Here is a 23,107-nt window from a genome sequence, read left to right as displayed (position 1 = left end):
AGAACAGTGATAACTAGAACGCTTTTTGGAAAAGGTTGCCTTAACACAAGGGTGTAGAAAGCATTGAAAAAAGACTAAAGCATTCCTGGGATGTCCTGTTCTGCTGTCTGTGCTGATGCTTCTCGCCATTTGGCTATTAGAGGGTGCCTCTCAGAATCTTTGGTAGTTCTTTGTACAATTGCATCCTCTCCCTCTGTCATCCCGAGCGCCTGTTTGAATGTGTCTTAAATGGAGCCTTAACATTCTTAACAGATTAGTGGTGATGTCCCTACACCTTCTGCGTAAAGAAGAGATATTTAAACACAGATCATACATGTAAGAGATTAATTTAACATGGCCTGATAGGGAAATACCGTGCTGGCTTTTTGCCCGTGTCTTGCCAGTGGCAGGAGTGATCAGCTCTCACTGATGTTTGCTGAGTAGCCTTGTGAAGGTCCAGTCATCAGAAAGGACTTGTCTGGCTTGGGGTTTGCTAGGTCAGGCAGGCACTGGATTCAGCTCTTGGATGTGAGCTTGGCAATCGAGAGACTCATCCATCCCATGACACTTGTGTGTCAGTAGGTCAGGGTCTTCTGCAAGAGAAATTGTGTGTCTGGGAAGCATGTGGTGGGATTTGACCAAAATTTGTTTGGAGTTTGGTTCTGGACCACAGTTTGCCATTGCAACAGCTCTGGAACAATGTGACCTGGGAGTCTTTGTGTCCATGAAGCAGTGTGCAGCCACAGAGCATTTATGGTTTTACATACATTTCTTTAATGCAACCTTATAAAATGGGGCTGAGTAGAAATCTTATACTACCTTTGGAAACAAGCAGCAGCTTCATGGTAAATGCTAAAATGTGTGGATGTCTGTATCTTCTATGAAATGCTGTCTTTCGGGTCAGCTAGATTTTGGTGGGTTTGGTCATGTACCTTGTCACACAACGGGTACTTTGTGATTAAAATGTGCCCTGGTTTGGGAAGTGCGGTTGTAGCTTTCTGTGGAGACCTGATTGAATTCTGCTCACTCAGGATGGAGCAATCCCAAATTGAGCATTTAAACCATTTGTCTGATGTCAGTGAACTTTACCAAAGTACTTGCTTGAACAGTTTTCCCTTTGGTAGCTCAATAGAGACAAAAGAATAACTTTGTTAACAGAAACTAAGTTGCTAATTCTCTTAATGCTTTCTAAGGCCTCTGAGCGAACAGACCAAGTCATAGTGCATACTTAAGAACAGAAATGTCACAAAACCACAACAGTTAATGAGGCTAATTTGTGGCCTCATAGGTTGTCTCCTTCCTTGACTGACAGCACAATAAGGGATGGCAGCTTTCATGTGGGCTCCTTGAGCTGTGTCTGTGTGCTGCAGGATTTGAAGTGTCATTGTTTTGTTAGACTTCTACAGAGTCCTCACTGTGGGAAAGGCATCAAAAAGCCAGTAGAGCAGAATAATCTAGGCTCTGCAATATCCATTCTTTTGTTGCTTAAAGCTGTCTTAATAGAGAAAGGGTACTGTAGCTTTTGCTGCAGTTGGCGAGAGTAGTTGTGTGCAGAGCAAGGACCTAATTGAAGTGTAGCGGAATAATGGTGACGAGCTGAGCTCTGCTTGCCAATACCGTGCTTTTGTTTCATTTAGTAATAAGGCTGCACAAAGGGTTGCGTAACTTTAAAAAATATATAGGGTGTGGAAATGTTCACACAATCCCTTTTTAGCAGTATGGTCACTCTTTTCATTCTCTCTCCAATTGTACATCTGCTCAGCTCAGTAGAAGTTCACTGAGGTAATGTGGGATAAGCCCTCGCAGCCAAAGTATGCTCTACTTATTCTTCTCAAATGAAGTGTTCTTACTGAGAAAAAAGAGCGGTTTGGTGTAATGTGTCTTATAAAAGCCAAATGCACCAAGGCAGAGAATTTGATGGCAAAGGTGTGTTCTCCATATACCTGAGGAGAGCATTCAGTTGTCTGCTCTCCCAATTTTGTAGCACTGTAGAAGACTTCAGCAAAATCTGTGGTATAGTGTTAGAAGAAAAACTCTTCTTTTAATTTGGTTGAATGATCCCATTTGATAACTCAGCCAGCAGCTATGTAGTTTTAAGTTGTGTGTGTATGGGGCAAGGTAAAAGAGGTTTTTACAATAGTTCTAGGAAACGTTCCTCCCTGTTTAATAGACTTTCAACTTTTTGCAAAGACCAGACAAGACATTCTGGCAGTCAGTGAGTGCTGGTGCATGAACAGCTTGTAACTGTCAGAGGCAAAAATGACAAGATGTTTTTAGGAAGTGCACCAAAAGGAAGAAAGTCACTAGTGTCATGTTGCTTTTTCATTTGGTTAAAACAGGCGCTGGGACTGGGAAGATGCGTAGAAGTACAGAACACTGTGACCAGTAATAACCCAGTGGGGTTATGTTGGGAGGTATTTATTGAAAACAGAAAAAAAAAAAAAAAAAAGCAACCCAAAACAAAATAATTTAAAAAAAAAAAAAAGAATTGACATTCAGCATTTGTACAATCTGCATGTCTGCCTGGTCACCACTTGGTCACTGCTGAGGTAGGTTATGACTTTGGAAATCTGCTCTGTAGGCCAGCAGTTGAAATAGGGATGACTTCTGTGACTGTCAGCCCAGGCATTACTGTGTTTGGTGGCTGCTCATTTAAGTAGAGAAATAAGAACCTCACTTTAGGCTTTGATCCTGCCATGTATCAGCCATCTTGCAATTCTTATAAAAGAAATTAAGTGGTTTTATAAACACTGGTATAAAGGGAGAGCACTGGATGGGAATGCAGATGCTGTACAAATCTAGGGATTTTGCTTTTTGACCTTGTAGTCAAAGAATGTGGCCACAGAAGAGATCAGATGGAGAAACCATGGGGCCATTGACTTTGCAGGATAGGACACTTTGCCTTTCCCGTCTGTAAGCTTATACTACTTGTTCTAACACTGTAGAGTCTTCCCAGAAGTAGCAGTCTGTTGTCTGTGTGCGTATTGACCTGACTTTATTTGGCTGTTGCCTGCACACGGAGATGCTGAGGATGCTGATGCTCTTGCACTTGTCCTGTTTTGCAGAAGGCATGAGCTGCATGAATAAAGATCATGGCTGTGCCCACATCTGCAGAGAAACACCCAAAGGAGGAGTTGCCTGTGAATGCCGACCAGGATTTGAACTGTCCAAGAACCAGAGGAGCTGCATTTGTATGCAACATTCTGCATATGCTTATGGTTTCCCAAAGTGAACAAATAGTTTCTGTTTGCAGTGATATGGGATTTGGTATGTTATAGCTAAACTGGGATGACATGCCTAAATTGTGTGCGTTTTGAATTAAACTAGAAACAGTGGCTTTGCTGGACACTCACACCAGCATCTGTAGTTTGGGAGTTGTGCCATCATTCACAATGATGGGAAGTTCAGCTCCACAAGAGAGCTCTGCAGTGTTTCAGTCTCAGACGTTTCCAGGAAAGGAGCATGTTAGGAAAGTGGACTGGATGGTCAAATGGAAACAAAATTGCACACCATCTTTCAAAGATGCTGGAAGTACTTGTGAGGTGTAACATATATTTTCTTCCCAGTAACATGTAATCATGGAAATGGTGGCTGTCAACATACATGTGATGATGCTGATAATGGTCCTATTTGTGGATGTCACCCCAAGTACATCATGCATGCGGATGGGAAAACCTGCCTGGGTCAGTATACAGTGGAAGGAAGTAGTTTTCTGTTGATGACTAGCTCTAGAGTGGTGTGGCATTGCCGTGTGTGCATGATTAATGCTCCTCATAATAGTATGGCTAGAAAATGTCAAGGAATCTAAAACTAAGAAACCCGCTAGTCCATGAGTGAGTTGGTTGGGTCCAGGCAACTTATGCCTCCCTATATGAGTAGCTACCTAGTACTACTGCAGTCTGTAACTATCACTGGTCCCTCTGAAGCACAAGGCCTGTCACTAACCAAAGAGGATTCCCTTCCCTCTAGGATGTTTTAGGTTCAGTTTCTTGTATAGCATGAGCCAGAGAGTGTAACCAAGCAGTATGTGTGTTAAAACCATAACTCTGAATTCAATTAAAGTACAATTTTTGCAAGGCAGTTATTCAGTAAAGAAAGCACTTAAGATTTATAAACTCTTCCAGTCTCTGGAAGAGTTTGTTGTCTGTTGATTGAAATCAAATGCTCAGGCATAACTGACTGGTCCTTGTATTAGTCTATGATAGATGATGACAGTGTGCTCTTAACAAAACAGTTCATGACAGTTCAGTTAGGTCTTTCATCTTGTTGCTGTTCACTACATCTGTAGCACATCTTCTGTTTTATTAAGAATACTGAAGCAAACGTGAGTTTTAAGTAGGCAGCAAAAGCAAAGAATTCTCATGGTTTTGACTTAACGGTCTTCATGATTTTAATTACTACTTTATTAAAGAAAAAAAAAAAGTATTTCTGCCTAGTCAGTTCCAACTGTCTCTGATAATTCAGTGTGTGATGCAGCTGTTTGCATGTGTATATGTATTGGATATCAGATGAGACTTCTGGTCAGGGCACCTTTACTCATTTGATTTTTTCATCTTCCTTACAGAGACGGAAGAGGCTGCTATTGAAATTTCTGAGGGAAACACTACAGCAGGAGCTGATGTGGACAAGAGGGTGAAGCGACGGTTGCTTATGGGTAAAAGTGCTTATCCAAAATAATTTTGTTGTTTGCTGAAACCTTTCAGATTGAAGAATTGCTTTTTTTTTATTGCAACCATCATAGCTCTGAACTGAATTCTGCCTGAGATGCTCTACATCCTTTTAAGGAAATAATATTATTCTATAATGGATAAGAAACTGTACATTGTGACAGTCAGTAGAAAGTGTCAGGAACTTGCCCTTGAAGTAGTGTATGTTTCCATGGTTCCAATTCATCATGGGAGTGCAGTACAATCCCATCTGTGCTACAGTTTTAGCCAAGTGATTGTGAAGGAAGCAGTCTTTTACCTACTTCTCTTCAACAGAAGGTATACTTCTGCATGGAAGAGGATTGGGCCCAGTGTGGATTGCACCTAGAAGGACATGTTAGGATACAAGACCATCTTATTCTTCCTAGAGGTGTTTGCAGCTGGCCCAGAGTGCCAGCCTCTGAGGGTCTGTCACTACTGGGAAGGTACTGGCATGAGAAACAATCACAGTGGTCTCAGGACAGCTGGGTCAGTGGATGCCCACCTCTCAGGAGCCCTTACTCCGGGATATCGGGGTGATTGAATGTGCTTATTGGCATTTGCCACAGAAAAGGCATGGGGCATGGAAGCTGAGGAAGAAACTACCAGAAGTATAGGGCTAGCTCTGAGTTCCTGAATCCATATTCAGACATCTAAATTAATAGCCTCATTTTCAAAAAAATTACATTGCTGTAGAAAGAGGAAGAAAGAAGAGGCACTCTGTCTTCACATGGAGGTTGGACGCAGCCTCCCAGTATTGAATGTGGGATGAGAAGCTGGGAGGGAGTAAACCAGTAAAGGTCTCAAAACCTGAGAATAAGTACCATATGCTTGATGCTGCAGGGAACTCGGAGACAGAGCTAGAAAGAGAGATTTTCAAAAAGCAGACATAGAAAACGATCTTTGCAGCTCTCTGAATCAATATGTGCTGCATAAAATTGCATTTGTCCAGTCAGTGAAAAGGTTGTTTGACTGAGGTGGCTATGCCGACTGCAAGAGGATGAATGACAAAGAGTGAGTTAATTCTGTTTAGTTGGATGTGAAGAACTGGTTTTTAGGGGTGTTTGCTAGAAAGGTTTGTTGAGATTTGGACGTAGTTTGCATAGGGGGAAGTTAGAGGAAAGTTAGGTTGAGATGGCACCTGAATTACAGGCCTGAAGGAAAGCTCAATGTGGGTGTAATCCACCATGATTGGGAGCACAGGTAGCTTGTGAAGGTGTGTTGGGAGGGATTTAAGAAAACTGGTTTAGTAGTGCTGAGTGTAACCAGGTGTCTGAGCACTGATGGGAAGTGTCAGAGGATCAGCCAGGGTTGAGTACAGGCTTAAGGAGACAGACTGACAGGAACAGATTCATCATCTAGGAGCAGGGATTTGTGTTTAAGGATGAGCATATCCAGAGACAATATCTTGGTTTGTAGATACTCCTCAAAAAAGTGGACATAGCTGTGGCAGGGATTTTGCCCACACATGTATTTAGTAGTTACTCATGTATACTAGACTAGATGTGGTTGAATAGCAGTGTGCTGGGAACTGTGCCTTGTATCACATGATGTTTCTTGTTACCACTTGTTACCCTGAGCAAACTTCAGCTTTATCTTGTTGGCTAGAAACATGTGCAGTAAATAATGGTGGCTGTGATCGTACCTGTAAAGATACATCAACTGGAGTTCACTGCAGCTGTCCTGTTGGATTCACGCTCCAGTTTGATGGGAAGACATGTAAAGGTGAGTTTTATACTCATGGATACGTGTGTACCAACACCTTGCTGTAAGGTTTTCCCCTGCAAATGAAGGTAATCCAGTGTCCAGAGGAAAGCCAGTATGTGTGATCTGACCTAAGAAAGGACCGCAGCCGGGGTAGGTGCATGGTTTTCATCTCATCAGATACATCATGTGCAGAGAATCTCTGCTGCTCTGCCCTCCCTCTCACCACTTTCACCCCTCCTGCCAAGATGACTTCAGTTTTCCACCGCGCATGTTTGGTAGGATGTGATACAGGTCTGTGGAAAAGTAGTCTGTGGGAGGGGTAGGGGTGTAGGTTCTTACAGGCATACAGTCCAATAGTCTGCTATTTTACCCACAGTCAGCTGGGTATTAAAGCAGTTTGTAAGTAAATATCAATGTGCAAACAGGGATATGTGAGTAGAATTACTTATACTGGTCCAAGCAGCTCTAACAAGATTACTGCAAAGGAGCAAAGGGACATTTAGGTTTTATATTAGAATACGTTTTACAGTAATTAGATGTTAAGATTGTTCTGCTGGGCAAAAATGATGGAATCCCCATGCCTGAGTCAATTAGTATTAAAGAAAGAGCTTGTTCTAATATTGGCACGAAAAGGACAGGGTAGCTCAGGAAGTCTTTTTTGTCTGAGATTTCTGCAGGGCTTAGGAAGAGGAAACTGAGAGAATGTTTAAAAAGCTAAAACCTGTTAGAGAACATTTAAGTCAAAGTGTTTCCAAACAGAACTTAGGGAAATGGTCTTCTGTGAATACACGTACACAGAAGTAACTGTTAAATATGTTAAATGAAAGCAAATAATACTGTCATGGAGCTGAATGGGCCAGATCATTCTTAAGAGCTGGATCTGATCTTCCTTAAAACTTGTAGTAGTCTTGCTAGATTTTTCTGGGCTTCTCTGACCAATTGGACGTGACTGTTTTCTGGTTCTGGCAGTGAAAGTATGTTGAATGTACTGTGTTTATTTGCTGAAGCACTTCTTTTGTTACAGATATTGATGAATGCCAGTCCAACAATGGAGGCTGTGATCATTTCTGTAAAAACAGTGTTGGCAGTTTTGATTGCAGCTGCAGAAAAGGGTTTAAATTATTAACAGATGAGAAGTCTTGTCAAGGTATGTGCACTGGAGAGGCAGTAGAACAAATCAGCGTGGCTTGGACATCTACTACAATGATGAAGTGATAATGGACTCCAGAATAATTTCCATGCTTCAGTTTTGTGTTGGTGTTTTTTGTTTGTTTTGTTTTTTTTTTTTCCTTTCTGAAACAGCTGTTGAGTTAATACAGTTGGCTTGATACTATTGTAGGAGGTATGTTTAATGACACAGTGAACTATTATCTGGAAGCGACAGAGATAGCATGTTATTAAAAAGGTTTATGAGGATAATTCTTCCCCCCTGTTCTATTAATGATCTTAAAATAATTTACAGGAAAAACAGACAATATCTCTTTCTGTCTTAGTGACTAGTTCACCATTGCAGTGAAATTATTTTTTCTTAATGGGATGTTTAGATGCCATGAGTTCATTATTTAAAGAAAAGAATATATAACGTGATCTATGACATTGTAGTCCTGTAGACAGGCTGGAATCACTATTCCCTAAAACATCACAGAGCATTCGATTTTTAAGAGGACATGGATTTCTCCTGTGTGACTAACAAAGCATATTTGCTTTTCTGTTTAGTGGTTTGTACATATAGAGTTAGCAATCCTATTTAAGCTGCTTAAATACATTAAAATGCAAATATCAAAATGGTCTGTGGTTTTCGAAAAGCTACAATGAAACAATGTAAGGCCTATCAGCCAAATAGGAAGGTGAATGATTCAATTTCCTCAACAGCCATCAGACATTAATGATGAATTTCAGAAAGCTGAACAGGCCAACAGAAAATAATTTTCACCCGTTTTTTGGTGCATTCTTATCCTTTTTAAACCAGACAGAGAAGGACAACTATTTATATGGTACAAACTTACTGTAAAACCATAAGATTTTCAAGATAGCTTGTGATTTTTCTTAATGGAATCTGTTTATGAACGTATTTTAAAGACTTGCACCTCCCTTTTTTTTTGTCCCTGTCACTTCTGTTGCTCTCCCTAGACTGTTTCAGAAGTGGTATCTTGAAGCATGCCAAAGCCCAAGAAAAAAGAATGATGTAATACGTCAGTGATGCTGATGTGAACTTTTTGTATCTTGCAACATTCTTACATGGCATGCATAATGTATTTGCACAGAAGTTGCAGGTGCTTTTGATGGTATAATAAATATTCAAGACCTCAGAAAGTGATGGGAATCTTACCTTTTTACCATTCAACTCACTGAGATCATGATTAGGCTATTATACTAACTGCTTTACAAAGAAGATGTGTGCAAAGTGATTGTAATGTCAAGGAAAAGTTACATTGGAAAAAACAGGTATCTCAGCAGCTTTTAGAGACAGACATTGAAGTCTAAATATACAGTATAATGGATCTGTGGAAAAATTAATCAAATTATTTCAGTCATCTGTCTTCTGGTGTATCTCAGAGAACATGGTGATTTTCGGCAGACTTAAATCAGGCACTGCGTATTCATATAGAGTTAAAAATGTGGCCTTTGCTTTCATTTACGGGAAAAAAAACAAAGGCAATATGTTATTTTGTAAATCTCTCTCTGCAGAACTTATGTAGAGTTTTCTTAATGAAATAGGAGTTCTGTCAGCATATTTTTTTTTCTCCTATAGAAGAGAAATAATTTATTTCAAACATAATTGTTAAAATGTTGCAGCAGTTTTTGTGTTTGCCAAGGAAGAGCTTGTTTGGCAAACTAATTGTTCTTTTAAAAGTTGTCATTTCATTATGTTACGTTATTTGCTTTAAAAGAATTTGCTTAGTTTACATAAATCTGCACATCTCTGTTTCCAACCTTGTTAGCTCAGCCCTTGTCAGGCTGAAAGATATTGATGTATCCCTTTAAAACTTGCAGACGTTGATGAATGCTCATTTGAACGGACATGCGACCACACATGCATCAATCATCCAGGCACCTTTGAGTGTACTTGCAACAAAGGATATGCTCTCTATGGCTTCACACATTGTGGAGGTGAGTTATAAAAGGACGCTACAGGCCATGATGATAGAGTGCTGTTGCCACAGGTCTGATTAGTGTCTGTGCAAGACACAAGCCTATGTATATGCAGTAAGCTTACAGAGTAAATTTTACTCTTGGCCGTGATAAGGAGAGACAGCAAAAGCTGAAACTAATCCTGCTCATTTCTGTCTTTGTTCAAGTGATTTTCCCTTCCCACCCTGCATCCAGAAAGCACTTGTGACTGTTAGAACAAACTGATATGTTTTGCACCTGGATATGAAAGCTATAATGTGATAGAACTTTAACATGCAGAAGTCTCATTGACTTCAGTGAAAAGTCAGTGAAATGGGACTTAAAAGAACAGGAAGCTCTGTATGACCTAGGAAATTAAGGTTTTGCTGGTTGCCCTTGTGCATGTGTCAGATCCTCATGTGATATAGATTGCAATTTAGCTAATGTATTACTACTGATTTACATTGGCCAAGATTAATACTCTTTTATGTTTTTCCTACAAGAAAAATTCAAGGAAAGTGAGAAAGTTGTTCACAGAACCTCAGTGTGTGTCAAGTGTGAATATTTCTGTGACAAATTCCCAGAATTAACATCAGGAAGCATGAATAACTGGACACTAAATGGAATTAAACCTGTTTTATATAAGCTATAGGCAAGACCTTACTGACTCCATTTCCTTACTAAATTTTGAGTAAGACCTATTTATTTCTGAGGCAGAATGAGCACACTTGAACTTGGAGATAACAATTCAGAGATCTCTGTGTGCCTGATCTGTTCTAATCTCTGCCTCTAGAAAGTCTACAAAGAAGATTACAGGGCTACAACATCACTGCGTTTTATCCTGATGAACAGGGAAACCTGTTTGGATGAGGAGTAACGCTATTCATGTGTCCTACTTGCTAAAAGAAGTCTGTTCTCATTAAATCCTCTGTATTAATTTAATTTATTTTGGCCACCAATGAGGAAAAGGAACTTTAGTTTTTCTGTTGGCTGCTAATTGGCCTCTTCATATCGTACTCCTCTGCAGAAGATGTTAATCCTTGTACCGTAATAAGTCCTTCATTTACTGGCAATCACAGGCTGTGTCAAAGCTGGTAGGGATACTGAGTATACACCTTCTGACTTATGTGGAAGAAGTCAGTAAGTGCTGGCGATAATAGGTTGCCATTGCATGCAGCATCCTAACAAAAGATTTGGGACGATTTTGTGGTATCTCAGGCAGTAGTACCAATTTAAGGTGTTCCCTTCTTTCCCCATTATTCCTCTGCTGCTCATTCCTACCCTTGCTGACTCAGTTCTCTTAGTAGTATGTTTTTCCCCTAAAATCAGCCCAGTTTTATAATCTGTTTCACACTGTTTTGTACCAAATTGTTACCTGTCTAGAGGGGGGAACAAATGGTCGGGGAAAGCAGGGACAAGAACTTGATATTTCCATTGAGAAAAGTGTACGTACAAGTGAGTACCTTCAGTTGCACAAACTTTCTGGGACTTGCAAGAGATTTCTTGATGGCAGCTTTGTAGGTGTATGTATAATTGCCGTAAAGCTACTGGAGACAAATGAAGCAGTCATCAGGGTGGATCTGAGAAGCAGAGACATAAAACTTTGCATTTCTCTTTGTTGAAATTCATGAGATTCCTGTCGGCCCATTTCTCCAGCCAGTAAAGGTTCCTTTGAATAGTGGCACAACCATCTGGTGTATCAGCCACTCCTCCCAGTTTTGTATCATCTGCAAACTTGCTGAGGGTGAACTCTTGTCCCATCACCCAGGTTTAATGAAGAGGATAAATAGTATTGGCCCCAGTCTTGACCTCTGGGATACACTGGTGAATGGTATATTCTGCATCAGCATGCAAGTTTGCACCAAAGGCAGTATGTTGTGTTGTCAGTGGTTTCTCCTTCTGTTGCCATTTATTGGGCAGGGCATGGCCCAAAAATTGGATAATTTGCCAAAAGGGACGATGGTGATACAGTGGTGTTATTTGCCCACATGGAGTCAAATAGTGTTCCACAGCAGCTGTATCTATCTGAGAACTTTGGAGGATTGATCATTATGAATCCTGTCCATGTTATCTGTCTTTATTCCAAATTAGAAATATTAATTATCCAAACACAGTGTAATGCAGACTCAATTTAGTCTCATTTTCTTTGAGTTAATTTGCTACCATATTGCTGAGGCTGGATATTCTTTTAATTATGTGGTTTAAGGACATACCTAACATCTCCTCTCTGACAACATTTGATCCATTTTGATATTTATCAATGGATTTCCACGAAAACAAAATTATTTCAAGGTGGGTGGTCCAGATAGCATTCCTGAAGTCTTTTCCAAACCCTACTAAGTAGTATTTGCATACATGTTTACCTAGTGGAGTTAGAGTATGGAACTTTGGCAATAGTGACTTTTTAAATGTATTTTTACTTTTCCTCTGTAGATATTAATGAGTGTAGTGTCAACAATGGTGGTTGTCAACAGCTGTGTGTGAACACGCTGGGAGACTATGAATGCCTGTGTCACTCTAACTACAAATTACACTGGAATAAAAAGGATTGTGTTGGTAAGGTACCTAGTAAATACATTTCTGCTCCTGATGTGTCTGATGGCCATGTGGTTATAGTCAAATCTGAAAATCTTGATCTGTCCAGTTAAGCGGTATGAGTCATTGTTCCTGGTATTCCACTTCACTTTTTAGTGAGGCATGATGGTACTGATGTTGAAACTGGTAAAAATAAGCAATCCCCCCAGAAAAACAGGAGATACTTTGAGGGATTTTGATGCTTTCTTTCCTGTGCTTTTATCTAGCTCATTCTTTTATTTCCTTTTGTTTCTCTGCATGAGAAGGTTTACTGATGATAGCTTTGCTTAAAAGGAAATTATGTATGTGGTGTGATCTTCCAGTGATTTTATTTTGCTTTGATTTTCTGTCTAAACAGCATATTAACTGCATGAGTGCTCTCAGGTACCAGCTACAAAAGCAGCTGCATGCCAATTCATTAGTAGGGTGTATGTAGATATTTTACTTCTGTGAGTATTTGTTTAATCCTATTTAGAGACAAAGGGTCCCTTGCCTGGTAGTGTGTCACCCAAGGTATTGCTGCACTGCATTAAGAGCGGTGGGAGTGATAGATGCTTCTTAAGCTGCTCTTCGGATGTCCAGGTATTTTCTGGTAAGTCACAAACAATAAAAACAAGCATACAATTCTGTAGAGGGTGTAAGAGTAGCAAACCTCCTAACTCTCGTGGAAGCCCCAAGTAGTAGACAATCAACAGGGACCTTTCCTCTTTCACTATAGATAATAAAGGGCTATATCCCTGCCAGTGTCCCAGGAAAGCCCCCCTTTCCTTGTCTTTTATAACCGCTCTACCCTCAGATTCCCTTCTCATGACAACTGTCTTTTTCAAGCTGGGGAGGACAGGGCAGAATTCTCCGTGCTCCCTGGGCCATTCCTTAATTGGCCCTGAGAGCTGCTGCTGAATAGGGTGAAGGCATTCCATCCCTGCGTGGGGTCTGAGATTTTGCCCGCACAGCCCCTCCGCCCCACAGGACCCAGCATGCAGACTCTGCCAGTGCTTATGGGACAGATGCTGATTTTCTTCCTGAAACCTTTCAATTGCTGAGGAAGACACAGGCTCCTAGATGGAGTATTTTATGAACAACATTGTTGACAAAGGTGATGATGATGATCAACAAATTAAAAATGTCTTTTATACTACAGGAGTCTTCAGTCTGTGCACAGTGCCTGTGTCTTTACTGTCTGTCTGTATGGTCTGTCTGTTAGGAACACAAGATGCCTACACCCTCACCTGTGGCAAGTCATCTCAGCTTAAGAAAAAGCAGCAAAATACAAATGCATCCAGCTGGCAGGGTAATCACTAGACTTACTGTTGTATGATTTGACCGATTTCTTTTAATAGATAACTGTGAAATAAGGGTGTTTCTGTTGACTTTCTATTTTTCCTCTCCCTTATACTCCCTCTTTTTTTCTTCCTTTTCATGATTGCAGTTCATGATTACAGCAGGAAATTCCCCTTGTACTGCTTCATCAGCAACACTCAAACTAAGACTTAAAAATAAGGAAAGAGAAAAAAATCAGCAGTGAAATAAACAGCTAGGCCAGGAGTGTTACGCGTCTTTTTAGACATCCAAACTGGACAGTGTTGGCAACATACAATATGTTTAGGTAGAGCTGTTGGGCAGTAAACTTGAGAAAGCATTTAAAGCTAAACTGCTAAGAGGTGCTATTTTATTCAGACATAAACTACTTTCTGCATTTGTTTGGGGTATCTCCTTTATTTCAGCTAACCTTCATTTGATTTACCCAATAGCAGATCTGGACTTGATTTTTTTTTTTTTTTTAATTTGACTAAAAAACTATCACACTTTGATTCAATTCCAGTTGTGAACCAGCTTCACAGCAAGAGGAAGCTGGTGTCAATAAGTTTTCTGTGATGACTGTTTTTTCACTTTATAACAGCATATTTTTGATGTCATCAGTATGATGTGGCATTAGGGTTATCGAAATTTTCTATTCCTTTTTTAAAATAATCTGTCATTGTTTCTTCCTGAAGATACTTCAGCCATCAAGATAAGCGTAACCTTTAAATTAAATGAAGGAAAATGTAGTTTGAAAAAGACTGAGATGTTTCAAGAAGGTCTGGAAGAGATGATACCAGGTATGAATATAAAAATGCAGGTAAGCAGGTTAGAGCCACATCTCGGGGGTTAAGTGCTTTCCAGATATGACGTACACCCCTAGCAAAGAATAGAGGACTGCAAACTTTCTCCTCTTCCCTGACACATGAATCGCACTCCTTCCCAGCCATGATTCTTGCAATAGTTATTTCAGATCGCAGGACTTCCCTGTGATAACCTTAGTCTTGCTAGGAAAGCCCTTCTCCTTTTTTTTGTTTGTACTAATGCTAATAAATTCTCAGTAAAATCAACCATTCTTTTGATTTCTTCCTTTCCTTTCTGTTCTCTCTCCCTTCTTTCTGTTCTTTCCTTTGTCACCTGCTCCTTACTGTCTGATGCCTTAGTGAAGCATCTCCTGGTCTTTTATGCTGACCCAAAGAGTTATTCCTCTTCTCTTGTCTTCCTTTTATGCTTCAGCAGCCCCAGATGGACACAGTGAAGTCAGCTCTTCCATCTGTTCCAAGGCAGAAAATATAGCCTGGGAATTTACAAAGTCAGCAGAAAATGAGGAGGAGTACATTTCAAAAAAAAAAAAAAAAAAGAGCTGAAGAGCTGGGGGAAGAAGTCACTAAACAGTATGATGAATCAGCATGACAGTTTGTTTGTCCTTAGAAGAGTAACAGTGAGAAACTACACTAGATGCTCAATGCAGAGTTATATACTCCAGAACCAAAGCTTATTCTGGATGTTTTCTTTAACTAATCTTATTTCCTCATTGAAACCTTGAAAATGGTGTCTGAATGTCCTGTGTACATAGACACTACTTAATTTAAACACCGGTATAAGCTAACATGTTCTTCACATGCTTCATATGAGTGCAAAATTTTTTCCCTCGAGTCTCCTTCCTGATGTAGGCAGTGTCGTGGTTTTAACATGCCTTGCATAAAGCAAAGGCAATTCATTAGAACCTGCTAGCAAAATCCAGGGGAAGCGGGCTGAGCACTGCAGCCCAGCTCTCATCTGAGCAGTGGATCTTGCCCCAGACCCGCTGCAGTGCCAGAGTCTCAGCCTTGACAGTACATCTGTAGGTGCCCTGGAGTCATGATTCTATGTGAGGGTGTACCAGTTGAGAAACTGGCCAGATGGTTTATTTACTGGCATGTGGAGTTGATCATTTACTCCCCTTTAATTCTTCCTGACAACATATGAGCTGAGCTCTAGTGAATGTTCAATAACATAGCTGGCCAAGCTTTTGCTTCCTTTAATTTTGTTCATACAGAGAGACATAATTCAGTAATGGAGAGCTTCCACTATGTAAACCTAACATGCAGCTCTGGCAAGAAAGTTCATGGAGCCCTCAGTAGACTGACAACGACTAGAGAGATTTTTATCACTGCGGACTTTGAGCTTGAAACAAGCCAAAAGGAGGTGACAGGTTGGTTGGAAAATAATCCAAGGTGCGGTTTGAAGCTTCTTGCCGATTGCTCCTTAATTTCTGTATTTTTCACTTCTATCTATATGCAAAATGATAATAAAAAGTATCTCCTGTTTTGAAAATAAATTGTACTGCTTCAAAAATAGTGAGGGATGGTTTCAAAGATCAAAGAGCTACCCATAGATTGAAGTCTTGTGATCTGATTAATTTTCTTCTAGCCTGGTGGTGTTGTCCTTAAGGATTGCAGACTTGTTCACAGAAGTTGCTTTCTCAGTGATTTGCATTGGTTGGTCTTTTGAATTTGGTGGATTTTTGTGCGTGGTCACTTATATCAGCTTCCATGCTTGATACTTTTCAGACACATGTGATGTGCGCTGTGCTCGGAAAAAGACTGAAAAGAGATTCCGTAAAACCATTCGAACCTTACGGAAGACAGTCAGCAGGGACCAGTTCCGCATTCGTGTCTCTGGCATGGACCACGAAGTGGCCAGAAAGTCTCTCAAGCTGTCAGAGCCGCAGCAGTCTTGTGGTGTAGGACAGATACATGTGGGTAATAGATGTGGTAAGTAAATGTAAATTAGGAACAAACCATCATCTCTGTTTTACTGTTTTGCTCAGCTCTGGTGAGCTTGGGGGGGATCATGGGATGCTTGTCCAGGGCTGTGTGTGAAGAAGTAGGGGTTACTGTTTGTGCTACTGAGATGTGCCCCTTTATGTATTTATTGTTGGCAATTGCTGTGTTACAGAGTAGAAAAGGGACTCAGTGCATTGCACTTTGTTATAGGTGATGCACAGCCTACAGTAAGCTTAAAGGCAGAAAACATGGGAGTAATATCAGGCACTAATGGCCTTGACATCACCAGTGTTCTTTTTAATACTACATTTAATACCCAGTGTAACACTGCATTTCTGAACTTAACATTTCATCTCTTGCCTGTTCCAAACAAAACGTTGAGCAGAGTTTGATAGTCACATTCTCTTTGCTCGTTATGCTCTGAGTCCCAGAGAATCTTCATGACAGTTACAAATTAATGGAGAACAGGGGTTTTATAGGCCAGTACTAAGAAAAATCTTAATTATCGTGGCACTGGAGGGCACCACTGTAATGCAGCCCATAATAAATGCTTCCAAAGCACAAAAGTTAAGGAGAGGGGTCAGATGTTATCTTAACAGGGGCCTAACAACCATGACAGCTAATTCAGGCTGCATAGGGTAGGCAGCATGTAGGTGGTTTTGTGAATCAGCAAGCCTTTAAATTGCTTGTCAGATTGAATTAGTGCATCTTCCAGCAACAACCCAGAGTCACCCTCAGAATAGGTTTTCCAATAATGTTTTGCTAACTCTGGAAAAACTTGGATTTGTAGAATAGAAAAAGGAATTGGTGTTAAAACATCTGTGCAAACAAGCAGATTAGGAAATTACTCAGGAATTCTGTTGGAAAAAGCTGTAAGTTTTTTCTTTTCTTTTTGGTAACATTGTAATAAGTCTGAAAGACTTCGGAAAGTTCACCAAGATGAGTTTACATGGATGTTTTCAGGCTGTTGTATTATGGACACTGGAGGAATGCTTTGAAAAACTGTTCCAGTCCATTGTACAGAGCACATTATGGCTTTCAAGACATTTGTGATTTCATCTGAACAAATTGGCAATGAGTAAGATAAAAATAGTGCAGGTAGAGAAGGCAATGTGAGTTACAATTAGAAGTTGGAAAAACAAATAGACATTTTTTTTAGCTGCAAAACCAGTTTAATTTCTCATCACAAATGAGAAGCTTATATGGTATTTCTGTGCTAGTTCAGAGAGAAAGGGGGGTTTTGGAGAATGCCTGGAAAACTCCTTGGTATGGTGAACACAAATAGCTTGTTCGTGGTTAAAACAGAGACACTGAGCATATAAAGACAAATGTTTTGAAGAGCAACTTGTAAAAGTCAGGCCTCTTCTGTCACTGAATTGGTGCCACAGTTTGCTCTGGACATCCTAACAGGTGCTGCTGTGAGCAATGGAATCAGTAAGATATGATTGCCTGTGGATCTCACGCCTTACAGTTTGAGTTTCTTGTGCCTAAAGAGGTGCAATCACTAAATTAATCTTCCTTTCTTTAGCTGAAGTATTCAGACCATATCCTTGTGTAGATTTGCGGTGATCAAACACAAGATGGAATTTGCACCAAAGCCTTATTTGCATGGATGCAGGTCTCTCTCCTCCACTTGCATGTTCCCCGTTTATTTATATTAAACATACAGAAACTTTGTATCTTTGAAACCTCTCTGCATCCTTTGTCATATTGCTGGAAGGCGAGCAGAAATTTCACTAGTTGCTGAGGGGACACAAAAGTACACACAGAGGCAGTGTTGTTACATACGCCTCATTTCCTTAGAAGCAGCTGATTGTCCCAGTGTGTATGGTAAAGGCGGCACTGGGAGGCTGCTGCTTTGACTGCCAGTCAGGAGGAGCTAAGAAAGAGACTGGGAAGAAGAGAATGGAGTGGGAGCAGTGTGGAAGAGGAGGAAGAATCTAGCTCAGGAATGTGCGTGGGAGAGTCACGTTTTTTTGTTGCGGAGCTGTTGAGAACTTCTGGACAGGATTGGGGCCCTGCTTATCTAGACATGCTAATGATTCTGGGGAGAAAGTGACTCCATAGCAAGAGATACCAGGTCAGCAGATGGATTCAGTGCAGGTGGTGGGTGTCGTCTCTGGACAGGAAGAGAACTTTGACAAAGGGATTTTGCTCAGTCTGACCCAGAGGAGCAGGAAACAGTGAGGGGAAAAAAGTAAGTCCGGGGACTTACAAGCCTTCTGTGATACAGATAGTGAATGAAGTGCAGGTTTCAGTTAATTGTTTTCAGATGCATTTTTTAAAACAAAATACTTGGAGTTACGGCTATGTTAAATATAGTTTTATTGATAGTCTTGTACTGGTCCTATTCCTGTGATAGACTACTTCTGGCACAGCACTGTCTGAAACAGTTGTATCTGAGCAGTATAAGAGGGAAAGTCCAACTCCTGCTCTGACAGCTTTTGTCTTAGGTAACTGGCCTGCAGCTGTGTCAGTAAGCTAAACTTCACTTGGTTTCATGCTTATAGTGAGGTAGTATTTTTCCTGATTTTCCTGTCTTAACTCTTACTGTCCGCAGTGGGGCACAGCACAGAATAAAAGTTCCAGAAGGGCACTGGGAGCAGATTAGATGTGATTTCAAAGGTATTGCATCATTCTCAATGTGATGAATGGTTGCATGTGTATGTCTGTTGTTCTTCAAAGATCTGTTGATGGTAAAAGGGAATTCACTGCTGATTCTGAGCAGTAGTGTATCTTACTTCCAGTTTGCTGTTTAACATACAGTTCTGTTTGGGATTTTTTGATGCTTTAGAGGTTCAAGTGTTGCATTTGTCTACCTTGTTATGTGTGAGCTCTGTATCAATGAGTAAGCATATTTAGCATTGGCTCACATTGATTAATACCATGAAATCCTGTGAATGGTTTCCAATGAGCAACAAGCAGAGACCTACTCTACTAATGTATATTACAGGAAATGCATAAGGCAAAATGGAACCTTCATCAACCTTCCCAGAGCACTGCATTCTCATAGCAGGAGTGTGATCTTTCCACACTGAATTAAATCTTACGGTAAAACCCATGCATGTTTGAATGACAGTGCTTCCAGACTGGATGAACCATCTGAAGATGCTGTAAATACTACATGCTTGTTCAAGAGGAGGAGATCTGTCTTGGGGAAAATGCAGTTTCATTCACTAACCTGGCTACAAATATTCATTTTCCAGTATGAGCTAGACTTTGGACAGATTTAACAATCAAAGACCAACTGTTTAAATACTAGCAATTTCTTATCAGAAACTGATTTACCAGAAACCTTCATTTTGAAAGAGAAGTTGTTATATATTGGGACCCTTTTGCCCTCAGGTAGTTTTCACTGAGAGAGAAACAACAAGAATTTTAGCTGCTTTTCCATTGCTTAAAACTCTGTCATACCTTGATCGCACCCCATGGAGTTGAAAGGACACCTTGCCTGTTCCATTTGGTATTTTTTGTGTTGGATAGATGAATACTTTAAGAGATGGAAGGAAGCAATGAAAAGTACCATTGCCTGAAGTTGGTGTGTAAAAGGACACGTGAGCATGCCCTTGCTGCACGGTAGTCGCAAGTGAATTCATCCCAAGAGCTGCCACTTCAGAGAATGGCAAGCATGAGTAGTGCTGGTATAGACACTGCTCTGATGTAAATGCTGCACAGCTTTATCTTGAGTGGGAGGTGTTAATGCATTTAATTGCTTAGCATTAAGCAGTTTTGTCCCCTTAATTTCAAGGATGCAAATAAAATATTAACTTTTCATACAAAATGATGAACCACATGTCAAAGTTTAGATGTGGTATGATTCTGGCATTATAAAACAATGAGAGGGATATTTAAAGAGAAAATCAAAGTGCTACCTGCCTTTGCATTTGTTACAGTGAATAGTTGTGTTACATAAAAGAACTGTACGTTGCAGGGTTTTTTACAATTTTATAAAAAATCTGACAAGAAGAAATGGATTATCAAATGGGAGAAAGGGTGCTATTTTTCTGCTAACCTGCTTGCTCTGACAATCATAGATTTAAGACACAAATCCTTAGGATGCATAACCATCTCATGTGACCTAAATGTGTGAAATGCTAAAACACAATAACTTAAAGGATGCCGCTTCAGAATCAATTTGCATCAGTTGTTTGTGACTTTCCTTATAAAGTCAAGGCATCATTCTTAAGAAAATAGTGAATTGGTAGATCATGACCTCCTTTATGGGGTTCACCTTCTCAGTCACTGAAATACTACAGCATTTGTCTATAGGAGCAAAGGCTCAAAGACTGAAGTGTTGAAAAGAAGGGAAGAGCCTTTAAATGTCTTTGTAACTGTTAATCCTGGTTCCCTGTGGGCCCCTCTTTCCAACCCCTGCTCCCCCCCCCCCAGCTTTCTTCTTGTTTTTGCATCAGAAAAGCTTTCACATTTTTTTTTTCCTTTAAAACAGCTGCATGACACTCAAGACCAGGTTTTTAGTGGGTATTGAAGATAAACAAAGACAGTGGCTGCAGAAACGAAGTCTACTAGAGGCAATTGGTTCTTTTGTTCATTTGGAGAAAAACAATCAGGCTTCTGAAAAAAGAGCAAAGCCAGCCAGTGGAATTCTGATTTAATGTCATTATTTGCAAATCTTCAGATCTTGTTTCGACTGGGTATTTTCCATGTGTCAGGTGGGACCATGCAGTTTCTAGTTTTGTGAAATGAAGCTCATAAGCTTTTTTGCTTTAATTTAAACAAATGGCAGGAAAAGTTTGAACTCTTAGGGCTGCTTTTTGTTATTATTGTTTTTTAGTTTGTTGTTTTTTTTTTTTTTTAGAGAGGGTTCATTTGTGTCATCCTAATTTCATGCCCAGTCCTATGGATTTCCATGGGATGATTTCTGTGTTGATGTAATGTCTCTATAATTAATGTTACTATAATTGAACCTAACACCAAGTCTGTCTGTTAGGCTAAATTGGGCCCTGGTGAGTGCTGTGAGCTTCTAAACAGGCTTTCCTCATTACCTCTGGTCTGTGCTCCAGTGGATTAGATGAGTGGCCTGTGTTTTAGAACATTTCTAGGTGGAAGATGGGGTGGAGCTGGGAGCAGTTTACAGGGAATGTGTTTGCGGGTCAAATTTTCTGGATGCTTGTACCGCTTCGAAAAGCTTGGTTTGATGTAGGCATGTAAAGAAACTGATATATTTAACTTGAAGCATTAAACCTAGAGCGTCACTTGGAGTAGTTTTAATATTTGCATTGAATAATGAGTATTCATTAGACTGTAAGTTGCTAAATCTGTATCTGGATGTGTTAACCTCTTTTCTCATATGCACATAGGATCTATTAAGGCTTGAAGTGTTTGGTGTGTCTCAGAAGTCATAGTGGGAGAAAGACAGGGTTATGCATTTTTCTAGGCAGAGCAATATTTAAAACTTAATTTCCCCAGTCTCAGTATTTTACATACTTTATAAACTTAATCCAGAGTTGCTTGCTTGTTTCAAGTCTAATTGATTTCAAATTGAGCGGTGCTTTACACCTTTGAGAATAAGGCTCATTATTGCACAAAGTAACATCAGATATGGATACATGTGCAGTGCCCTCATAGGCCTATCTATGTAGGGCTACTCTCCCCAGTTCCAGGGGGCATACCACATATGCTGCTTCATAAACCAGTGACCTCCTCTGTAAAAGCAACCAGTGCTCCCCTCGCCTGCTCTGTCTTGGAAGGCCACTGCACATGCTGGGACTCTGATAACAATGTGCAGTGATTTCTGAGCAGAGTGGCCAGCTAGGGCGGTGGTGTTCTGTGAACCCACACCCCATGGGCACACAGAACAAGCCCACTGCTCCTCCAGATGGAGTCTTCTGTCAGCCTGGTTTGTCTCCAGCAAGATGCTCTTGTCCAGATATGCTTGTTTTTAAGCAGTAGTTCATACTGAAAGATCTGGGTAGTAATTAAATGGCTTTCTGTCCATGCTGGGTCAGCTTCTCTTCTGTCCTTCCGCTTGATCCTTTTCTCTCTCCAAGCTAGTTCACAATTGTAACCACTGCACTGTACACAGCTTTTTTTTTCAGCTGGTTTTACACACCCTATTACAGCGGTGGTAGTTAGCTGGACTTCTTTTTACAATTTTCTTTCTGTTGTCGCCACCTTTCAGGAAAATCTAAATTAAATACTTGAATTGATTGGTTCAGATCGAACGGAAAAGTTTTCTTTTTTCCCAGGTTGATTTTGCACAGTTCCTGCCTTTTGCTGTGTCAGCCCTCTGTGTCTCTGCAGGCACTGTCTCAGGCATAGCCAACCAGCCTGCTGACCTGCCACAGTGCATCCCTGGGACAGCCAGTGCCAGTGGAAGACAGGAGGGAAACAGGGCCTGAAGCAGTTGGCGTGTAGCTCCAGTGCAGCCTAATGGACCTGAGATTAACACTGAGCAAAGTTGAAACAAAAGGTCTTATTTCAGTACACGGAAACTGCCAAATTGCAGAAGTCCTGACAGTTGATCAGCATTAATACTTGTGTAAACATAGTCTTTGTATCATGTTGCACATTATCCTGGCAGCCTAGCTGCTGACCACCTAATTTGGCTTTGAACCCACAGACACTAAATGTTAGTGACCTGGTATTGTTTTCTTGTTGCTAGTTAACTGAAGTGTGGGAATGTACTAAAATGGGGAATGAGAAAGTTGTGTTTTATTCCCTAATAAAACTTAACAGAATGAGGAAAGATAAATAACTTGTGACTCTTGCCCCAGTCCTCAGAGTCCTGGAAACCAAAAAGTAGCTGGAGCTCACAGCTCTCAATATGGAGGTAGGGCACAGAAACAGACTATCTGATGCTTCTGCCCCTCCTTCCTCTTGCTCTCAGAATTCAGTCATGAAATGCATCTAAGAATGCCTCATGTTGAGCATCTCAGTGATGCCTGAGGAAATCTTTTTAAGTTTACTTCTGCAATGCAAATTTTCAAAAACTAGGCACTTTGCAAAATAATCCTGGGAGATTTA

General features: G+C 40.4%; 1 protein-coding gene across 3 annotated transcripts in view; it reads left to right on the top strand.

Moving 5' to 3' along the window:
* Positions 1 to 23,107, top strand: part of SCUBE2 (signal peptide, CUB domain and EGF like domain containing 2) — a 46,337-nt gene that overhangs the window by 10,586 nt on the left and 12,644 nt on the right. The window contains exons 6-17 of one of the 3 annotated variants that reach the window (XM_033006939.2): positions 3,045 to 3,170; positions 3,546 to 3,662; positions 4,544 to 4,633; positions 6,273 to 6,389; positions 7,396 to 7,518; positions 9,366 to 9,482; positions 11,916 to 12,038; positions 12,532 to 12,648; positions 13,198 to 13,347; positions 14,051 to 14,155; positions 15,394 to 15,549; positions 15,908 to 16,111. In XM_033006939.2, coding sequence (XP_032862830.2) covers positions 3,045 to 3,170; positions 3,546 to 3,662; positions 4,544 to 4,633; positions 6,273 to 6,389; positions 7,396 to 7,518; positions 9,366 to 9,482; positions 11,916 to 12,038; positions 12,532 to 12,648; positions 13,198 to 13,347; positions 14,051 to 14,155; positions 15,394 to 15,549; positions 15,908 to 16,111 — 1,545 coding nt within the window. The remainder of the gene's footprint in view (positions 1 to 3,044; positions 3,171 to 3,545; positions 3,663 to 4,543; positions 4,634 to 6,272; positions 6,390 to 7,395; positions 7,519 to 9,365; positions 9,483 to 11,915; positions 12,039 to 12,531; positions 12,649 to 13,197; positions 13,348 to 14,050; positions 14,156 to 15,393; positions 15,550 to 15,907; positions 16,112 to 23,107) is intronic. The other 2 variants (XM_009965125.3, XM_033006940.2) reach the window with 2 other exon arrangements.

Source organism: Tyto alba, unplaced genomic scaffold (genome assembly GCF_018691265.1).
Source record: "Tyto alba isolate M040663 unplaced genomic scaffold, T.alba_DEE_v4.0 Super-Scaffold_8, whole genome shotgun sequence".
NCBI classification, from domain to species: Eukaryota; Metazoa; Chordata; class Aves; order Strigiformes; family Tytonidae; genus Tyto; species Tyto alba.
This window is presented reverse-complemented; position numbering and strand designations above follow the sequence as displayed.